This window comes from Cnephaeus nilssonii (assembly GCF_951640355.1).
Source record: "Cnephaeus nilssonii genome assembly, chromosome: 16".
Classification (NCBI taxonomy): domain Eukaryota; kingdom Metazoa; phylum Chordata; class Mammalia; order Chiroptera; family Vespertilionidae; genus Cnephaeus; species Cnephaeus nilssonii.
Genome location: NC_137087.1, coordinates 18549077 through 18570207, shown reverse-complemented (window position 1 = coordinate 18570207; position 21131 = coordinate 18549077). Strand labels below are relative to the sequence as shown.

The following is a 21131-nucleotide window of genomic DNA, read 5'->3' as shown; positions in this document are numbered from 1 at the left end:
CTTTTGACATTTTTATGTTGTCTTAAGAAATATCTTCAATTAATAAATGTTATTAAATTCGTTAACATGCATTTAGGTGGTTCAATGACAACTTTAGACAAAATTAAGATGTGGTGTCATATGCCGTTGTTTGGCATTCTGTGGCCTCAGACTGACAAGTGAATAGAAAAAGGTATACAATTATACCATACTCTATTTTGTAGGTGCTTAATTAATTTTATTGAAATGAACCACAGAGATAAATTTTATCTGCAGTTAAATCCAATTTCTTAATAAGCCAATTAATTTCATGGGTTTACATAAGATCAGAAAACAACTTTTCTTCTTTTTCTTTTTAGAAATGGCTGCAATCGACAATTCTTAATGGAACCAGTGAAATTAACAAAAGGAAAGGAAAGGGGAGCGTGAACTCCATCAGGGGTTTGCCAAATGTTTCTGTAAGGGCCTCAGGGTAACTGTTTCGGGCTTTCTGGGCCATGCCGTCTCTGCCACAACGCGGCTCTCGCCGCCCGGGAGCAGCCATGAACACACGTGGGCATGGTTATGTTCCAGTAACACTTCACAGCAGCAGGTGCTGGGCCTGATTCAGTCCACGGGCTTTCATTTGCCCGTCCCTGACCGTGGTGGCCCTCAGTCCGCACGGGGCATCAGAGTCACTTTAGAAATCACCAGTACAGGCAAACCTCAGAGGTATTTCCAGTCTGCTTCCAGACCACGACAATAAACTGAGTGTCACAACAAAGCGAGTCATGATCTTTTTTCTGGTGGAAGGTCTTGCCTTCAATTTGTAAAAAATGCAACACCTGTGAAGGGCGAGAAAGCCAAGCGCAGTGAAAGGTGTGCCTGTCTGTAGAGGCCACCCCAGAGACTGTTGCTAGTGCTCCTCAGGTGATTCTAACTTGCCGTCAGGGCTGAGAACCACTCTTTGGGGAATGGCCATTTGTCTCTCCTGCCCCTCAGATTTTAGGAGCTTTTCCAAGTTATCTTTGGCGACAGTTTTTACCCAGTGCTCCTCAGACCTTCACACGACCCGGAGACCACCTACTACTTGGGGGTATCAACAGGAATAGTTGACTGAGTGAAAAAAACGGAACCTCAGAGACCACACTCCACCTGATCTCCACCTCCGTGACTTTGATCAGGTAAGCCTCTGCCCACCGGTTCCGATCTCTTCAGCACCAGCGGGAATAACGTATCATTGAGGGAACTTACCAGGTTGGTTCTGTTTTCTTCTAAGTGAAAAGGAAGCGTGTTGGTGATAATGAGATTCATTCATCTCTTTTCAAATTCTCTAAAAAGTACACTTTATTATATGTGAGATGCTTACTGGCAACTGAAACATGGACCAGAGGAAAGTCATTGCCTCCCAAATGGCTGGACTCTCCAAAATTTCACTTGTGAATAGAATGATCGAGTCCAAGAATCCCAGTAGTTAGTCTTTATTTTAGTCTTTAAGTTAAGAACTGAATTTCCAGGCAAATGTGTCTTGGTTGGAGGAACCAGTGTTGAAACGACGAGTAGCCTTCAGTTCACTCCATGTCTTTTTTCCAATTATCCTCAAAGGATGGGACTCACTTTTCAGCTGTAGACTATCTCCTTTCTCCTGCTTGGTGGTATCCAAACTCTTGGAAGAAAGGATGAGACACATCTGCCACACTACCATCTCCGAGACTGACAGCCGTGGTGTCAACTCAAAACCAAAAAGGAAACACCTTCCCTATAACTCTTCTTTCTCCTCTTCTGCGCAGATGCAGGCTGCCCGCTGACTATTCATAAAGGGTCGGCAGCCCAAGGTCCATACAGTATTAAACACGGTATCAGCCAGAGAATCACATGCTATTTGAAAAAGATGTAGAGAAAAAGAAAGGTTAATACATAGAACTGCCCTCAAGTAGCATGAGTAATTTTAATGAGTCAATGTAGCTCCAAGATTGACATGATACCCCAGAGGAAAGTAGAGACAATAATCTGAATACAGAATTCAAAGGAAAAGCATACATTTGAAAGGAGTTTGGTGGGTTGTGTTTTTTTTTTTTTTTGGGGGGGGGGGGGTGTTGTTTTTTGTTTTTTTCAGAAAAGCGTCTATCCAATCTAGTAGAGCAGAATACATTTTGGGCACTGGCCGAATAGCTCAGTTGGTTAGAGCATCGTCCCAATAGGCCAGGGTTGTGGATTCGATCCCTGGTCAGGGCACATACAAGAATCAACCAATGAATGTATAAATAAGTGAAACAAAAAATTGGTGTTTCTCTATCTCTCTAAAAATCAATCAATAAAATAATAATACATTTTGGGGTGCCCTCTTTTTATGGGTCTCCAGGTCAAAACCATGATTAGCAATCAGCATCTTCTATACCACTATACTCACTCCATGGCAAATTTACCATTTTTGCAGAATATTTGCTCAGATAACACTATTATGTTTCCTGTAGCTTTCCCTGTTCAAGTGTGGGATGAGTAACCATTTACTCCTTGAAAAAAATCAAGTGTGCCTGTTGGGTATGTTGGCCAGCCACTGTAAGGCATCAGGGACACAGAGACCAAAGGGATCTCAACTCAAGGATCTCACAGTTTGGGCAAAGAGGAGGATAGGCTAGACAGGTAAACATATAGTCACACTACACCATAATGGAAGTTACCCACTATGGTATGGGAGCTCACAGTCAGCGTCTCTATCCCTTTGTGGGTAAGGATTATTATGGAAGGGTCTCAGATCCCTTGGAATTTTGATAGGGACTGCATTAAATCTATAGATTCCTTTGGGTAGTACGGACATTTTAAAAAGTTTATTGAGCCCTAGCTGGTTTGGCTCAGTGAATAGAGTGTCGACCAATGGACTGAAGGGTCTCAGGTTCGATTCAGGTTAAGGGCAAGTACCTCGATTATTGCAGGCTCAATTCCTGGTCTGATTGGGAAGCAACCAATCAATGTGTCTCTCTCACATTGGTGTTTCTGTTTCTCCTCCTCCCTTGCACACTTTCTAAAAAAATCAATGGAAAAATATCCTCTAATGGTGATTACCAATGACAAAAAAGAGAGGAAGGGAGCGGGGGTGGGGTGGGGGGAGGGAGAGAGAGAGAGAAAGAGAGAGAGAGAGAGAGAGAGAGAGAGAGAGAGAGAGAGATTGATTGATCTGTTGCTCCATTCCCATCAATGCATTCATTCATTGCTTCTTGTATATGCCCTGACCAGGGATTGAACCACAACCTTGATGTATAGGAATGACACTTTAACCAACTGAGCTATCCAACCAGGGTCATGGACATTTTTAACAATTCATTAATTCTTCCAATCCATGAGCACGAACTACCTTTCCATTTATTTGTGTCTACTTCAATTTTTTTCATCAAAGACTTATAGTTTTCAGTATATAGGTCTTTCACCTCCTTGATTAAATCTATTCCTAGGTATTTTATTATTTTGATGCAATTATAAATGGGCTTTTTAAAAAACTATATTTCTGATAGTTTGTTATTAGTATATAGAAATGCAACAGATTTTTGTATATTAATTTTGTATCCTGCAACTTTACTGAATTATTTATTAGTTCTAACAGTTTTTTGGAGAAGTCTTTAGGGTTTTCTATATATAATGTCACCTGAAATGGTCACAGTTTTAGGTCTTCCATCCCTACTTGGATGGCTTTTATTTCTTCTTCTGACCTAATTTTTCTGGCTAGGATTCCCAATACTATGTTGGATAAAAGTGGTGAGAGTGGGTATCTGTGACTTGTTCCTAATTTTAGAGGAAAAGCTTTCAGCTTTTCACCATTGATAAAACTGTTTGAACAATAAAACATGAATTATAAGTGTTCCAAGCAGAGGGAACTGCAGAAACAGAAAGATATGGACCATCAACCCAAATAATTGGGAATGGCATGAGTCAGGAGAGAAATCAGAAATAAGCAAGTTGATGCTGAAGAGGTAGGCTAGCGGTGAACATACCCTGGTATGTATGTCATACTAAGGAGCTTGGATTTACTCTTAATGAAAAGGAAGGTGACCAGATTTTTGTGGTATAAAAATATATCTGGTCCCTTTGGGGAGAATAAATTTGATGGGACCCAGAGATTGAGTTAATTTGCAGTAACCAGGCAAGTTACCAAAGAGATATTTGGGGAAAGAATCAATAGGACATTGCTTGAAGGAAGTAACCTGACCTGACCCTAGATTCGCAGCAGGTACTTCCTCACCCTTTGTAGGTACAGATAGGGGGATGCTCCCTTTTGCAGGGCTCAAGCAATTACCATATTTCCAAGCCCTCACAGATTCACTTTAGGACTACACCCTAGGCATGAACCTTTGAACAAGACCCAAGATTTTCCCATCCCTGTGGCATATAGTCAGCTCTTTATATGCCTGACTTTCAAACATCACTATCTAAAAATATATAATGCTAATACCTAGGTGTGATTTTCTGGCTTCAGAAACTAAGGGATTAAAACTTTTCCTAAGGTGAATTAGGAAAAGGAAACTGCAGAATCAGTGCTAGAAATTAGATAGCTAAATAGCTGTTTAAAAAACACACAAAACTATCCTCTCCCAGCCAGTGTGGCTCAGTGGTTGAGCCTTGACCTATGTATGAACCAGGAGGTCACGGTTGATTCCAGGTCAGGGTACATGCCTGGGTTGTGGGCTCCATCCCCAATAGGGAGGGGGGGTGCAGGAGGCAGTCGATTAATATTTCTCTCATCATTGATGTTTCTATCTCTCTCTCCTTTCCTCTCTGAAAGCAATAAAAATATATATTTTTTAAAATAACTATCCTCAAGCATATGTAGACCTTTACACAAAAAAAGGTTTTTTTTTTAATTATTTCCCTGACTGAGAACAAAATAATAGTCAAACCAAGTGGTCCCATACAGAATAACTACTTATATGGCAAATGATTTAACAGTGGAATGGGTAACTAAAGCCAACTGGGCAACTCTTTCTCCAGGCTTAAAGGGTACATTGTTATATCTCTGGGAAGGCGTTGGTGTGGCGCTGTCCATCGGGAGTGGCGCCAGCAGCTCCTGGGCAGGACAGCAGGAACTTCAGCCAGGGGTGCCGGCACCCGCCCCTCGGCCTGTGCACAGCTCAGTGTCCCATAACGTTCAGGAGCTTTAATGGCCTCTGTGAGTGAAGGGGCTCTGGCTGCATGTCTGGGTGAAAACAGGAGCAAACGTCCTGCTCGGAGGCAGATGCCCTTAAGATACCTACTTGCCACGTTGGAGACGAAGCCCAGACTTCGCTTTAGGTCAGAGCAGATAGAGTGGAGGCACCACCGGAATTTGGCATCACAGCGATACTTGTTGGCACCGCAGGTGTCGTAACAGGCATCCAGCTGGTTGCAGCACTTGGTCATTGCTGGAATGCCCAAGTCCATCTGGGGGAAGAGAGGGAAGAAAATGCCACGTTTAGACCGAGGACCTCAGGCAACCTTGCCCGTGAACTTGGCGAGCCAGTTCTCAAATTCCTGATACACTTTCAGATCAACTGAGAAACACCACTGACTTGAGAGAATGCAGCAGGTTGATAGTCAGGCTGCTAAATTTCAATCACAATTTACTTGTTAATTCACAGGTCACTATGGTGATGAAAACAGAAATCAGAACGCCAGTCCAGAAAGTAGAGTTTCAAAACATCCAAATTCAACTAAAACTTATATGAGATTTTGTTTAAGCAAATGATCCCAAGGCTCAGAATTATGAAAACTAAAGCCTTAGTTCATCAATGGGGCACCTGCATTTATCAGAGACCCTCCCCATACAGCGCTGTGTTAATGGGGGGGGGGGGTGTCTGTACATGTTGGAGAGTGGAGTAAGGTATAGGACACAGAGTTCCTGAACACAAGGGGACTCTGGTCAAACGGCAATATCTAATGCACACCCGGACATGCGTTTATAAGCGTCCTATAAGCCATTGTAAATGTGGCATAAACTGAGTAAATTCATAGAATGCCATTTGTAAAGTAATAAAATGGGAATTTTTTAGAGGCTTTTGAAAGAAGATGAAGAGAGGGTTAACAGAACTAAGGGTAGCCTTAGAACATAGCAGGTAAAGAAAGGAAATAATGAGCAAATCATATTGTGAGTGAATTTGTTTGTTTAGTCTTTCAAGAGTCTTTCTAGGGAAATACATACATATAAAAAGTTTTCCTCAGAGCCCTAGCTGGTTTGGCTCAGTGGATAGAGCATCGGCCTGCGGACAGAAAGGTCCTGGATTTGATTCCAGTCAAGGGCACATGCCTGGGTTGCAGACTCGATCCCCAGTGGGGGGCGGGGGAGTACAAGAGGTAGCCGATTAATTATTCTCTCTCATCATTGGTGTTTCTATCTCTCTCCCTCTTCCTTCCTTTATGAAATCAATAAAAAATATATTTTAAAAAAGTTTGCCTTAGAGAGAAGAGTAAGTTGATGGATGACCTTGACTTCCAAAGTAACTAGTTAGATTTGATAAACACTCTTGAGCAAGGAAGGGACATGGTACAAAGAGTGATCAAAGAAGAGTAATTGTTTTGCGGTGTAAAAAACAGATGGGAATAGGCCCTGGCCAGGTAGTTCAGTTGGTTAGAGCATCATCCTGATACACCAGGTTGCAGGTTTGATCCCCCGTCAGGGTGCATACAAGAATAACCAGTGAATGAATGCATAAATAAGTGGAATCACAAATTAATGTTTCTCTCCTCTCTCTCTCTCTCTCTCTCTCTCTCTCTCTCTCTCTCTCTCTCTCTCTCTTTCACACACACACACACACACACACACACACACACACACATCAATCAATAAAAAAATAGATGGGAACAGGGTGGGTCTAGATGTAGATAGAGCATCTTAGAATCTTTTGCAGGTTTTCTGATTACATATACTTGGACTTGGATAGAATCTGTGAAAATCTGGCTTCAGGGCATGGTTGGGGAATTATAGTCAGTAATTATAGGTCCTTTCCCCTTAGGTATCTGTAAGTGTTCTCTCATTTAAACTTTTATTCCAAGGCCACTTAAAACAGAATATGGGTAAATTCTGGGTAAATTCCATTATTTGATACCTGAAGTAAACTACTTTGCTTGTACCTCACCTCTAAAACTACAAATATATCACAACAGAAGTAACTGAGAATTAGATGAGTATAGTGGCTATCATTCAATTCAATTCAATTCAATTCAATTGGAAATTCTTGAACTAGTTTTTAATGATATTTGTATCAGCAAACAAAATGACATTAATTCCAAAATATGGTGCATGCCACTTCCATAACTACTAAATTGATATCAAGTAAAATATATTGGCTGAAAATAGGTGGTTTCTCTATGTAAATGCAGAGTAGGGCAAAAGTAGGCACCTAAAACATAGAGTTTATTCTTGTGCTATTATTTATGAACTATTGTATTATTTTCCATACGAACAACTGTAAACCTACTTTTTTTCAACCTTTTATTATTTGAAATTATTGTCTTTCTTCTGCATCCATACACATTCTGCTTATTGTGGACAAGGCTTGGCGTTCAGCTATGCAGGTTGTTCAAGGCACAAGAGGGTCAGATCTAAGAGGGTCATATCTTCCCACAAGACATCATATTTATTACAAAATGTCTAGCCAATTACAGTCAAGTTTCCTTTTCTAACAAAATCAGTATCTATATATATAAAAGGCTAATATACAAAGTGTCCCCTCAGGAGTTCGACTGGGAGACTGGGAGTTCGATTGCTAGCTATGACGTGTGCTGACCACCAGGGGGTAGTGCAGAATGAAGGGAGGCCCCGGCTGGCAGCCAGAAGGCCCCGATCGGCCCTGATCACCAGCCACGCCTAGGGACCCTACCCGTGCTTGAATTTCGTGCCCCGGGCCTCTAGTATTAAGATAAATTTCTGACAAATGGAAGAAAACTGTCTTGAGGAAAGAGGATCTCTTTCCAATTTGCATAAAAATGCCCCATGGGTAAGCAGGATCTTAGAATAAACATTATGCCGCTTAGAAAATTATTACAAAGTAAAATCTTTTGAATCATCAGAAGAGTGAAGTTGAGCCTGGTTAAGATACAAATCAAAAATCACAGTTCAGATATGAAATCCCTGTACCTACATTTTACATAGGGCCTCTTTTCTAAAAAAGTCTTAAAAGAAATTAATTTATAACTTATTTTCAAGGGAGACCTACAGTTTGAGAAATGGTCCACATTGTGATGATAAATGTTTAGCCAGTGACTGGAGGGGTGTATGCAGGTTTTTCTTGGGGGTTGTGGGGTGGGGGTGCATTTGCAGAGTTCTAAGATGTTAATACTCCAAACACAGCTGCTTTGGCATGAGAAGTCCAGACAACACCATAGCAGTCAGCTCTCCCTGGTCAGGCCCAGCTGGCTCCACACAGCACTGGAGGAGCTCTCTAACTAAGTCAGACTTCTCAGCTCTATTTCATACTTAGTTCTGTTTGATCCCCTAAGGCTCAGCTCATGTTTGCAATGGTGATGTCAACGTTCACTTTACAAGGGCTTCTCTGAGGGGCAGCTGCCTCTGACAAAAGGAAGTCAAATACTTCTTTTAAAAATTATCTCCTTTCCTCTGTCTCCAATTTAAAATACTCAATCACATGGCCCAACGATATTCTATAAGCGGTCACTTCCATCAGCGATAACTCTGGAATGTGCCGTAGTTAAAACCGTCAGCAGAGAAGACGATGGTGGTGGTACATACACTTTCTGGTACCTTGAGACCCAGGAAGTAGGAGCTGCAGCCGTTGGGCTCCTGCGGCTTGTAGTGAGGTCTGGGCATTGGAGCCTTTCCTGCAGAGAAAGAAGGGGAAGAAGAAATATTTAGAAATTAAGCATTTGGAAACATTCGTGAGATAAAAATTATCTAAAAGCGCATTCGGTTTTTCCTTTGAGAGTCATTGTTCCTCAGCAGATACTCACATCCAAATTAGGTGGTGGTGATGGTAACAATGATAATGATGTCCTAAAAGAGTACTGACCCTCAGTCCAGTCTGGCATTTTTCTCCTTATCTCGAAGAATTTCTAATGGTTCTTAAGTGCATGACCTTGAAGATAAGGTCCTTGGCAAAACCGAACTAAAACTCAAGATTTCTTACTCCCCTATCCACAGTACGGCCACCCTCCTCGCACCGAAAAAGGGAACAGCCTGATCACACAGTGAGGGATCAGAATTGTAACAGTACCGCAAAGATTTCCCCAGAATAACCTGAATGGAACTTTGCAAAATTCTATAAATATAGACAAACTATTATTGCCCAGAGGACAAAGAAAACACCCTATTTAGGCATTTCTATCATAGAACTAAGCAGAAATTATCTGAAAAACTTTATTTGTTCCTTAATTTATTTGTTCCTCCTACATAGCTTTTGAGTTATTTTATGATCTTGCAAATACGTGCCAGGATTCTTTGTCAGTTGTCTCAATGGTAGTCATGCATCATAAAGATAACCTTGACCTGAGGTGAACTCAGGACAGTCATCTCCAGTGAGTCTTTTTATCTATTATCTGGATAAGAAAGTGGGGCGGAGAGGCTGCGTGACTTGCTTAAGTCATATAGTAAGTGGGGGAAGTAGGACGTAAATCCAGATTTCCTGTTTTTCTCCAAAAGTCATGTTCTTCCTCCACATTCCTTTGCCTCTTTTTAGGACGAGATATAGCATAAGACTGAGGAAATAAGCTAAGAATTAATTCTCGGAGTGAGGTACCTGGCATTTCTATTTTCTTTATTTTAATTATTGTTTTTATTATGAAATTTCAAAAGTGAAGAAAAGTCAGAGGAAAAAAATACCCATGAGCCCATTACATAAACATAATAAAGGTTAACATTACCAAACTTTCCATAAGTATATTTTCTACTTAATTAATGTTGCAAGTATAGTTGAAGCCCCTTTGTCCCCATTTTCCTGTTTTAATTTTTAAAGACTAAGTCTATGCTTTAAAGCCCAAAATTGTCTTGATTATTCTTGTCCCTTCACTCTTGCATATAAATTAGTACATTCTATAACAGATTGTCAGAATTTTGCTTGAACATCCATTGAATTTATAGATTAATTTGGAGACAGCTGACTTTCTTAGAATATTCTGTCTTCCCAAACATGGACATAGTATAGCTTTCCATTTACTTAGTCCTCCTTTATGCCCTTCAATAGAGTGCTATAATTTTCTCCGTGTATCTATTATCTCTCCAACATACTGGACTATTCAGATGCTTACACAATATAGGATATCTCATAAAACCCCAGAATTAAGGATCGTAGGCTGGTATAGTAAATCTGTGCTTTTCTGGATCCCAGGCTGCTTCTAGCTTTCTGCTCTACCAGCCCTAGAATGAAGCCCTGGCTCTCATGGTCCAAGATGGAGCTTCAGCCAACATCTTCCTATTATAAGCATCACATGGAAGAAGGAAGTAGAAGGATCACAGCCTCCCTCTTGAATAAACACACTCCAGAATGTTACACACATCACTTCCTCTTTCTTCCTTTGGCCAGACCTTAATCAAATGGCAACACCTAGTTGCAAAGGTGGGCAGTGGAAAGGATGTTTTTATTCAATGGTGGCAGCCTGTTTTCTTCAGTAGCTGCACCATTTACATTCCCATCTGCATTGCACAAGGGTTCCAATTTCTCCACAGCCTCACAGTTTCACTACAGTGTACCTAAATGTGAAGTGTATATCCTTACCCTGCTCTGAACAATCTGAAGATTCGGGTTTCTTTAACCTTTGGAGAATCCACAGCCATTGTCTGAATACAGTAAAGCCTCGCTATAACAGACTAATTCCGCAGAGGGGGGTGTCCATTAAAGCCGGAAGTCCACTATATAATAAAGTAATTTTTCCAAATGCATATGTTAAAAAATTGACAAATTAGTTTACATGTTTTTACTTATGTAGACACATTTGTGTAATTACAATTAAGAATGTCTGAAAAATTTAATTTCACAGAAAAGTATTCTATATGTGTTACTGTAATTTTAAATTTTTACCGAACAGGTCTAGTAAATGGGTGCATTCACCAGTCACAAGCAAACAAATATACACGCTGGGGGTGGCTGGGCCTATATCGGAATGTCCCTGGCATAAGTTAAAACTGCTGCAGAAAGTAACGCCACATGACGATAGAACCAATTACTACGAGAGAGACAGTGTGATCACATGCTAATCATTCCACAAACATTGTTTACAAGTGGTGACTCTTGGATTTAAATATGTAGACTATAGTTGTAGACATGTAATATTTATTTATGTCGGCAAAATTACTATAGTATTTTTTCCAACATATGGCCTATTCGCTAAAACTTGATTAATAACATAAAAAATAACTTGTTAATTTAATTATGAGCAAATCTTGGTTAAAGGCATTTTTAAATTAATTTTCACATATGACATACGGATGAGAAATTTTGTTTGTTAAATCCAAAGTCCATTAAATCAAGGTCTGCAAAATCGAGGGTTTACTGTATTTTATTTTCCTCACTAGAGGCCCTGTGCACGGGATTTGTGCACTGGTGGGGGGTGTGGCCTGTGGGGATTGGCCGCTGTGGGAGCGCTGCTCCAGTCAGCTGAGCAGCTATGGACCCGCCCTCTGAGCAGCTCATCCTGGTCAGCTGAGCGGCTCATCCTGGTCAGCCAAGCGGCGCTCCCACTGTGGGAGCACACTGACCACGAGGGGGCAGCTCCTTCACTGAGCATCTGCCCCTTAGTGGTCAGTGCGCATCATAGCGACTGGTTGACTGGTCATTCTGGTCATTCTGCCATTTGGTTGCTGGGCTTTTATTATATAGGATTCTCACTAATTTCTCCTTCTGGGCCTCTTGTTACTGAATGGTCAATCTTTTTAATCCTATACTTTATATATCTTAACCTCTCTTTTATATTTATACTAGAGGCTTGGTGCATGAAATTCATGCATGGGCAGCGTCCCTAGGCCTGGCCAGCAATCAGGGCCGATCAGAGCCTTCCGGCTGCTCGCCGGGGCCTTCCTTCCCTGGCTGCCAGCTGCCGGCCGGGGCCTTCCTTTGTTCCACGCTGCCCCCTGGTGGTCAGCACACATCATTGTGAGCGATTGAACTCCCGGTCAAACTCCTGAGGGGACACTTTGCATACTAGCCTTTTATATATAGATAGATAGATATTTTTCTCTCTCTGTACTGATTTTTTAAGTTCATCAAGTCTATTTACCATTTTCCTAATTCTCTCTAACCTGCTGTTTAACTCATTCACAGAGTTTTTTCTTTCAATGACTATAAGTTTCATTTCTTAGAAATCTTCTTTTAAATCTGCCTATTCATTTTTATTGAGTTCTTTTTTTCTTTTTTTAAAATATATTTTTACTGATTTTAGAGAGAGGAAAGGAGTGAGAGAGATAGAGACATCAATGAGAGCGAAACATCAATTGGCTGCCTACTGCACACACACACACACACACACACATACACACACACACACCCTGCTGGGGATCAAGCCACAACTCAGACATGTGCCCTGACTTGAAATTGAACCATGACCTCCTGGTTCACAGGCCAATGCCCAACCACTGAACTACAATGGCTGGGCTTTGTTGAGTTCTTTTTATTATGTTTTCTATTCCTTTTTATTTCTTTAATAATTTCAAATATTCTTGTTTATATTATCTATATATATAAAAGCCTAAGCAACTGAATGACCAAACAACTGGTCGACTGGTCACTATGATATGCACTGACTACCAGATGCTCAACGCAGGAGCTGCCCCCTGGTGGTCAGTGAGCTCAACAGCCAACCTCCCGTGGCCAGCCAACCTCCCACGGTCCCTCCCCCAGCCGGCCAGTCCCAATCAGCCCCAATCGGGACTGGGCGAGATGGCCCCAATTGACCCTGATCGCCGGCCAGGCCAAGGGACCCCACCCGTGCACAAATTCGTGCACCGGGCCTCTAGTTTATATATATATTATGTTATTTTTATGTTTTTATTTATCCTCACCCAATGATATGCTTTTAATTGATTTTAGAGAGAGAAGGGAAGGAGGGAGAGAGAGAGAGAGAAACATAGATACCTGAGCGAAACATCAATCAGTTGCCTCCCAAGGTGCCCTGACTGGGGATCAAACCCCCAACCTTTTGGTGTATAGAATGATGCTCCAACCAACTGAACCACACCAGCCAGGGCCTAAGTCTCTCATTTTTAAATGTCTACTAACTCTCACTATTGTGGATTATTTTTTCACATGTTGTGTCTCTTCAGAGGAGCTGTTTTTCTAAAAAATTCCTGTGCCCTGCATTGTACACTATAGAGTAGTTCCTCGACTACTTTTGCCGTGGCTGTAGGAGTCTCAAGATACTTCAGGTTAATTTCTGGATTCCTCTCCTGTGCATAGAATATGCTTGGAGTAGTGAATGTTTAGTGTTATTTGTCCTTCAAGCCCTAGCCCTGGGCGAATGGAAAGCATCCTTGCTACTTCCTTGGAATATGGTTAGAGGTGTTCTAATCTTTTTTAAACAGAGTGTGCAGCCCGCCAGGCTCTAAGCTTTATGTAAACTGTCCAGTTTCAACTTCTTGGGAAAAGTGAAAAGTTTCTTTTCCTCTCTTTACCTGAGCATGAACACTGATTCCTCAGCCCCTGGGCCTACATATGTTCCAGACTGAAAACCCAAGGGCCACAGCAGCAGCCAGCTCACCACGTTGCCTTTGTATTTTCTCTTTATTTCTGGAACTTGAGAGGTTCCCTTTATTTCATTCTGGTTTGATTGTGTACTTTTTTTAAGTGTTTTATTTTTACTCGGTATTTCTTTATATATATATACTAGAAGCCCGGTGCATGAAATTCGTGCACGGCGGGGGGTTGTCCCTCAGCCCAGCCTGTACCCTCTCCAATCTGGGACTCCTGGAGGGATGTCCGACTGCCCGTTTAGGCCCGATCCTGGTGGGATCGGGCCTAAACGGGCAGTCGGACATCCCTCTCACAATCCAGGACTGCTGGCTCCCAACTGCTTGCCTGCCTGCCTTCCTGATTGCCCCTAACCGCTTCTGCCTGCCAGCCTGATCACCCCCTAACCACTCCGCTGCCAGCCTGGTTGATGCTTAACTGCTCCCCTGCCAGCCTGTTTGCCCCCAACTTCCCTCCTCTGCCAGCCTGGTCACCCCTAACTGCCCTCTCCTGCAGGGTTGTTCACCTCCAACTGCCCTCCCTTGCAAGCCTGGTCCCTCTCAACTGCCCTCCCTTGCAAGCAGGGTGCCTCCCAACTGCCCTCCCTTGCAAGCAGGGTGCCTCCCAACTGCCCTCCCTTGCAAGCCTGGTCCCTCACAACTGCCCTCCCTTGCAGGCTGGGTGCCTCCCAACTGCCCTCCCCTACTGGCCATCTTGTGGTGGCCATCTTGTGTCCACATGGGGGCAGGATCTTTGACCACATGGGGGCAGCTATATTGTGTGTTGCAGTGATGATCAATCTGTATAGTACTCTTTTATTAGATAGGATAGAGGCCTGGTGCACGGGTGGGGGCCAGCTGGTTTGCCCTGAAGGGTGTCACAGATAAGGGTGGGGGTTCCCTTGGGGTGTGGGACAGCCTGAGCGAGGGGCCTGTGGTGGTTTGCAGGCCGGCCACGCCCCCTGGCAACCCAAGCAGAGGCCCTGGTATCTGGAATTTATTTTCCTTCTACAATTGAAACTTTGTAGCCTGGAGCGGAGCCAAGCCTGGGGCTCCAGCAGCCATTTCTGTGGCAGTTAATTCACCTTCTACAATTGAAACTTTGTAGCCTTAAGCGGGTGAGCCCTGCCAGGGTGTGAGGAAAGCTTTGCTTCCCCTGTTGCCGCCGGCAACCCTGGCTTGCTCTCTCAAGCTCCATTCTGCCGCCATTTGTTTGAATTTGTTTACCTTCTATAATTGGAACTTTGTAGCTTGAGTGGAGGCTTAGGCCTGCAATGGCTATGGAAAGCTTGGCTTCCTCTGTTACCTGGGAAACCTTGCTCTCTCTGGCTGTAGCCATCTTGGATTGGGGTTAATTTGCATATTCTGCCTGATTGGCTGGTGGGTGTGGCTTGGCTGGTGGGCATGGCTTATGTAGCGGAGTGATGGTTAATTTGCATATTACCATTTTATTAGAGAGGATGTATATATATATATATATATATATATATATATATTATTGATTTTTTACAGAGAGAGTTAGAAACATCGATCAGCTGCCTCCTGCACACCCCCTACTGGGGATGTGCCCGCAACAAAGGTACATGCCCGCAACCAAGGTACGTGCCCTTGACTGGAATCAAACCTGGGACCCTTGAGTCCGCAGGCCGACGCTCTATCCACTGTGCCAAACCGGCTAGGGCTACTCAGTGTTTCTTATTTGTAATGGAGAGGTGCTGTACATGTTGATGGAGTCCGCCAGCCCACCCGTAATTCCTGCATTACTTTTCAAAGGTTTTGAGAAAGATAATTTTTCCATTGACAACTGTGAGTGTGTGTGTGTGTGTGTGTGTGTGTGTGTGTGTGTAGCTCTGGGAGTGGGGGAATGCGTGAAGAGTATTAAATAATATTAGTAATCAAATTACACTTATGAAAAAATAATCACACTGTCATGTGTATTTAATCTTGGAGGTGACATCAAATGTGCACTTAATCTTGGAGGTGAGATTACAGTGATTTTATTTTTCTTTGGATTGTTCTTTTACAAATGTCCTATCTATACCAGCCTTAAAAAATCAGGAAAAAATTGAATGAAAAAAACAAATGTCTAAATTTGATGGTAAAATTAGCTTTTTAATAATTTTGTTGATAAAGGGCTTTTGCGGCAGACTCAGTGTGGTTTTCTGGGATCCTTCTGCCTTTTTTGCACTTGAGAACTTACGGAATAAAAAACTCTGAGCTCCCTGTTTGAAAGATAATGAAACACCAACTCTGGTCACTTCCTAACTGGCCTGCTACTGATGAAGGTTATTTTCATTGTGTTTAATATTTGTGATAGCGGCAGAAATTCTATTTAGGAATGAAGCTTGAAGTCCAAGTTCAAAGAAAAAAATCGATGGTTTGAGTCTAAGCTGAAGTAATATACTACATCCTCAAGTTATAGTTTGAGTCGTTTGGAGTTGTGTTGAGTCCTTACAGTTTGATGTTTTGAGTCTAGGCATTCGTAACGTACAAGTTGATTTTATTTTTCTGGTTTTGGCTATTTATAGGAGTGGGAGGCTGACAACCTGACCCTATAGTTTATAGGTTGGCAAACATGGCTCACGTCCAGTCCATGGCCGGCTTTTGTATAGTCTCCCAGCCAAAACGGTTTTTATATTTTTTAATGGTTGAGGGGGGCGGGGTCAAAACAAGCATAGTAATTTGTGACATGAAAATGATATCACATTCAAATTGCAATGTCCATTAAAATGTTTTATTGGAACATAGCAACACTCACTACCTATTGGCTATGCCTGCTTCCCCAGGAAAAATAGCAGAACATTCTTATCATCTTGATGAGAGAATGGTTTTCTAAGCAAGACAACAACTTCAGAAACCATAAAGAAAAAGACAGACAGACTTGACGTTGTGAAAATTAAAAACTTCTGAATAAAGTAAAATGCCAGAAAATAAGTAAAACACTTAAAAATGAGAGCAGTTTCAGGAGAGTTAGCCCTGAAGCTCCTGTTCTGCCCGCAGCTGTGCCCGCCGCCTCCTGGGCCCAGCCGTCTCTGTTTGTCTCTGAGAAGAGCAGTAAACCGTCGGGGCTTCCTTACCCAGGTCAAGGGTTCCGTCTTCCCCGAGGGTGTGTCCATTCTCCCCGCCCGCCGGTTCCTGCAGAAGCAGCTCTGTGCCTCCCTCCCCCAGGTCTCCCTAGGAGGCTGACCCATTTGAAATGTGTGTCTGCTACTTCCAGAGACACGCAGAGGCGGCACATCAGGGAACACAGCAGAACTGGGCAGTTTTATTGCAGCCATACATTCTGTGTCAGTTGCTAAAGCAGAGTAAGTTACTGCATGAGGTGAGGTGACCAGCTTGACGCCCCTGGGTTACTACCAAAAGTCCCACACCCCAGGGACCCCAGACTCCTTCCTCAGTCCCCAGCACACCCACCGGGACAACTGGTCACCCCAGCATGAGAACAACTTTGCCTCTAAACCAGTAGCTGTAAATGAAGAAAAAAAAAAAAAAAGAAAGACTGATATTGAGAGAACTTTTTCCCTTAGAACTAAACCCAAGAAGAAATTCATCAAGTCCTTTTACCCAAGTGTGGTAGTGTGGACAGTACCTTCCACCATGATTCATAAGACACCGAGACCTTCCTAAAGACACAGGAACTTAAATCAGGAGATGGTTTCTTCCTGACCCTGAGAAGCTGTTGTCCAGCCACGGGGATTTCTGAGTTTTGTATTTTAATGTTGAAAGAGAACTGGAAGCACCTGAATGCACAGTAACCTGTTCACCAGACCATCTTTCTCATGACATTTATAAAATGGGTTTGGTGCATGTCATGCGCCCTCCATGGCACTAATTCTTTATGTTTATTCTCTTTAATTCTTCAACAACCTTACAAAGCAGGTATTATTAACATTACTTATAAACATGAGAAAACAAAGGTTGAGCATTAGGTAACTTGCGCAAGGTCACCAGCAATGAGATTACCCAACTCCAACCCCGCCCCCCCCCTCTGTCTCCCCACCACAAACCCCGCCCAATTCAAACCCATGATTTTTCCATTACTGGTATTTAGCTAAGTCTAGTTCAAGGACCACCTGTGCAGGGCCAGGCTCCACCACAGACCTACTGAGTCAGAATCTCTGGGGCGGGGGAGGGGATCTTGACTCCTTATACCAGCAGCCGCTCCGCATGCTGTTGATACCATGTTCTGAATCTCCTTGTACTATTTATCGCCCGATCCTTTGGCCAGACTTTGGGTGCTGACATGAAAATAAATGCTGTAGATATAAGAAGTGTGAAAAGCAATGTTGACACATTATTGTAGGCTACCAGGGTACAAACACACCTTTATGTGTCTGAACAACCTACGGGCTGAAGTTCTCCAAGAATGACCTCCAGACCTTGTGCTCCAAACCTTGGCTGCACTTTGTAATCACCTGGGAAGTGTTAGAAATACTTATGTCTGGGTCTAATCCATGGAGATTCTGATTTCATTGGTTTGGGTGGCAGGAGTTTTTTAAGCTACCCCTCCCCTCCCAGGTGATTCTAAGTGCAGGGCTGAGGTAGGGAGCCTTGTTTTAAGTACAGGCCCACCTCGTTTCATGGCGCGTAGCTTTATTGTGCTTCACGGATGTTGTGCCTTTTACAAATTGAACACAAGACCCGCCACCAGCAAAAAGATTACAGCTGGTTTTATTGCGAAACTTGCTTTATTGCTGTGGTATGGAAAGGAACCTGCAATATCTCCGAGGTATGCCTGATGGTGGTAAGTACTTATAAAATAGAAAAGGTTTTTTTGTAGATTAAATGTCACTAAATTGTTCTTTCTGGCAAAAGATTGCAGCCTTTAAGGCAGTTCTTTCAAAGTGTGGTCCCTGGACCAGCAGCATTGGGATCACCTGGGAACCCTTAGAAATGCAAATTCTCCGGCCACTCCAAGGCAACAAATCAGAAGCAGGAGGGGTGGGGGCCCAGCAGTCTGCTGAAAGGCCTTAAAGCCCAGGTGCGTTTGAGGACCGCTGCTTTAAGAGGGAAGGCAAACGCTCTGCACGAGAGGTGTAACGGAAAGCAAACTGAAGACGCACACCCCCGGTTCGTTGTGAGCTGCTCTCTGTTCTAAAGAGAGCGTGATTCACCATCAGCTCGAGAAGGTATGTGTACCGGGTGGGCACAGCACCCGGGTCCTCTGCGCTCGTTCCAAAGGTAACAAGGCTTCCCCCGCTTCCCCTGGGTTTCTCAGGCCCCTCTGCTCCGCAGACCGAGTGGAGTTGTTTGCCTTCCTGCCCTCTCTCTGTTGACTGTTCCCATCCCCCACTAAGAGCTGCGGACACTGACTTGCCCAGCTAGAGGCTTGCAACCAAAAGTTGCTGAAATCTTTTAACACTCTGTTGCGGGGGGAGGAAGAAGAGGGTTTGACTCCTGTTTTCCTAAAAGAGGCTCCTGCTCTCACCTGCCTGCTGAACCGGGGACCTGAGCCTCGTGTTGCCTCTAGGAAGGGACCGCGCACCTGTGCTGGTGTCTGCAGGGAGCGAACCCCTTTCCTGCCCGCCCCCCGCCCCCCCCCCCGGGCGCCCTAGGTGAGGGGAGAGCCTCTGCTCCTGTCCCCCCGCCTCGCCCAAAGCCAAGGCCAGGGGTTCAGGGGGGCCTGGCATCGGCCAGGCTTTTCACCCCGCGGCATCTCCACAGAGAAAACGCAGCTTCCTTTGTCACCATGTCCGTCCGTCCGTCCGTTTAAAATTCCCTGTCGCAAAACTTGTGGTTCTGGCACAATGGTTTCCACTGCCTCCCAGTGAGGAAGGACCCCCTCCCTCCCCCGCCCCCCGCCCGCCCGGCTCCAAGGTCCAAAGGGAGAGAGGGAGCCTGGGGGAGTCCGCAAGTGTGGAGCTCCCCGAGTCTCTCCCACAGCCCGGCTCTCTGGGGGCTGTTTGGAGAAAGCATGGCTCCAGTGCTCTCCTGCTCGGCTCCACTGGCTCTCCGTTTTCATCTCTAACCCCACGATGAAACCTTTGACGCATGAAACCCCAGGGCCAGTGCTGTAGGAGACTGTGTACTTGTGACAACGTTTGCATCTGAGTTACCCCTGCCTCTCCACCGCGAGGTCCAGGGCCCGCACTCTGCCCCCATTGCCTGGCTTCCAGGGCCTGAAGGAAGAACTGGCCCCAGGTCTCCTCCTTGGACCTGAGGCTCCCACCCGTTCACAGCCCTGCACCTGCCCCAGGCCGGTCCCGGTGGCAGCGGCAGCGGCAGCTGGCAGGGGGCTTTCCCAGTGCTGCCCAGGAGTCGGCCAGGGGAGCCATCAGAGAGAGATGGACTAGCTGGGAGGAAGGTGTGAGCAGCTCCGGGGAGACCCTTCCAGGCTCAGCACAGAGTGACTTAGGGACCGGCTTCACCACAACCCCTCTGCCTCCCCCCCTCCCCCAAATCTTCTCTGAAAGTTCAGCTTCGGTTTCACCCTGGGAATTCTCGAACAGCTCTCGTGTTCTTCCTCCCGCCCGTGCGGCCTTTCCCCGAAGGACCCTCCCAGCAAACCCCTGAAAACGGCCCAGCGGACAGGCCTCGGGCTCCTGGGAGCTGGTGGGCCAGATCAGACACAGGCAGTCCAGTGGTATTGGATTTTCACATAAACAACCCATAATTTGCCAGTATAAGTGTGCCCCAAGTATTTCAAGTGTACCAACACATTATTTGTTGTCTACTTGAGGGTCAGATTTCACTGGGTGTCTTAACATTTTCACTCGCCGAGTCTGGCAATCCTCCCCAAGAAGTGGATGACAGCAAAAAAAGGTCATGACCGGCGGTGACCCTGCGCAGCTGCTCACAGGCCTACGGGCAGAGCCTCTACGGGAGGAGAAACGGGGCACTCACCGTAGCGGCACCGGTACTGACAGACCCCGTTCTTCCCTCCCAGCAGCTCCAGAAAGGAATCGAAGTAGCCGTTGACCGACTCGAAGCTGCCCCGGATGTGCCGGAGGCCCCAGTCGGAATAGGACTCCTCTGCGTCCGGGCCGGTGTCGCTCTGTGCCAGGCCACCCCCCAGGCTCAGCCACAGAATCAGGGAGCTGGCGGCCAGCTTCATCCTGCAGCCAGGTAGGTGCCGAGGTCTCTCCTCGAACCCCAGCCACGGTCCCAGGAAGCCCAGGTGCGCAGCCCCTCGGCCCGATGTCAGGCAGGACTGGGAAAGGGATTATCGGGAACGCTCAATCTCCGCTCCCCAGAGGTGGACTTTAAACACAGCTGTGGAGGTTGGGATGAGATCAGAGCAATTAGAAAGGGCAAAGGTTAGGCAGTGGGAGGGATGGCCAGTGAGAGAGAGCCCTGCAGAGTGGATTCACAGCCCTGGAGGCGGGAGATGTTGGCCAACTTCTGGGAGGCCTGAGCCGGGGGGCAATTGGAATCCTACCCCCAACGGGCTGGTTAACCTATCGATCAGTTACAAGCCTGGCCCTTCGGAGTCAGGCTCTTGACATAAGAGCTTGTCCTGAAGTCCTAGCCTCACCCCTATGCCGGTCGCCTACACAGGGTCTCTGGGAGATTCGGGAGTTTGTATAAAGGATGCAGAGAA

The 21131-nt window shown here is 44.8% G+C and overlaps 1 protein-coding gene across 2 annotated transcripts; it reads right to left on the bottom strand.

Annotated features, from left to right (window-relative positions):
- Positions 1–260: 260 nt before the first annotated feature.
- Positions 261–20753, bottom strand: PLA2G12B (phospholipase A2 group XIIB). 2 transcript variants are annotated; one of them, XM_079793304.1, is made up of 4 exons: positions 20435–20753; positions 8672–8760; positions 5202–5367; positions 261–1836 (listed from the first exon to the last, which is right to left on the bottom strand). In XM_079793304.1, exons 1-4 carry the CDS (start codon positions 20643–20645, stop codon positions 1718–1720), a joined length of 585 nt encoding a protein of 194 aa, XP_079649430.1. In that variant the 5' UTR covers positions 20646–20753; the 3' UTR covers positions 261–1717. The 2 variants fall into 2 exon arrangements, with proteins under 2 accessions (XP_079649430.1, XP_079649431.1); XM_079793305.1 differs by having other exon boundaries at positions 8684–8760.
- Between the last annotated feature and the right edge of the window lie 378 nt (positions 20754–21131).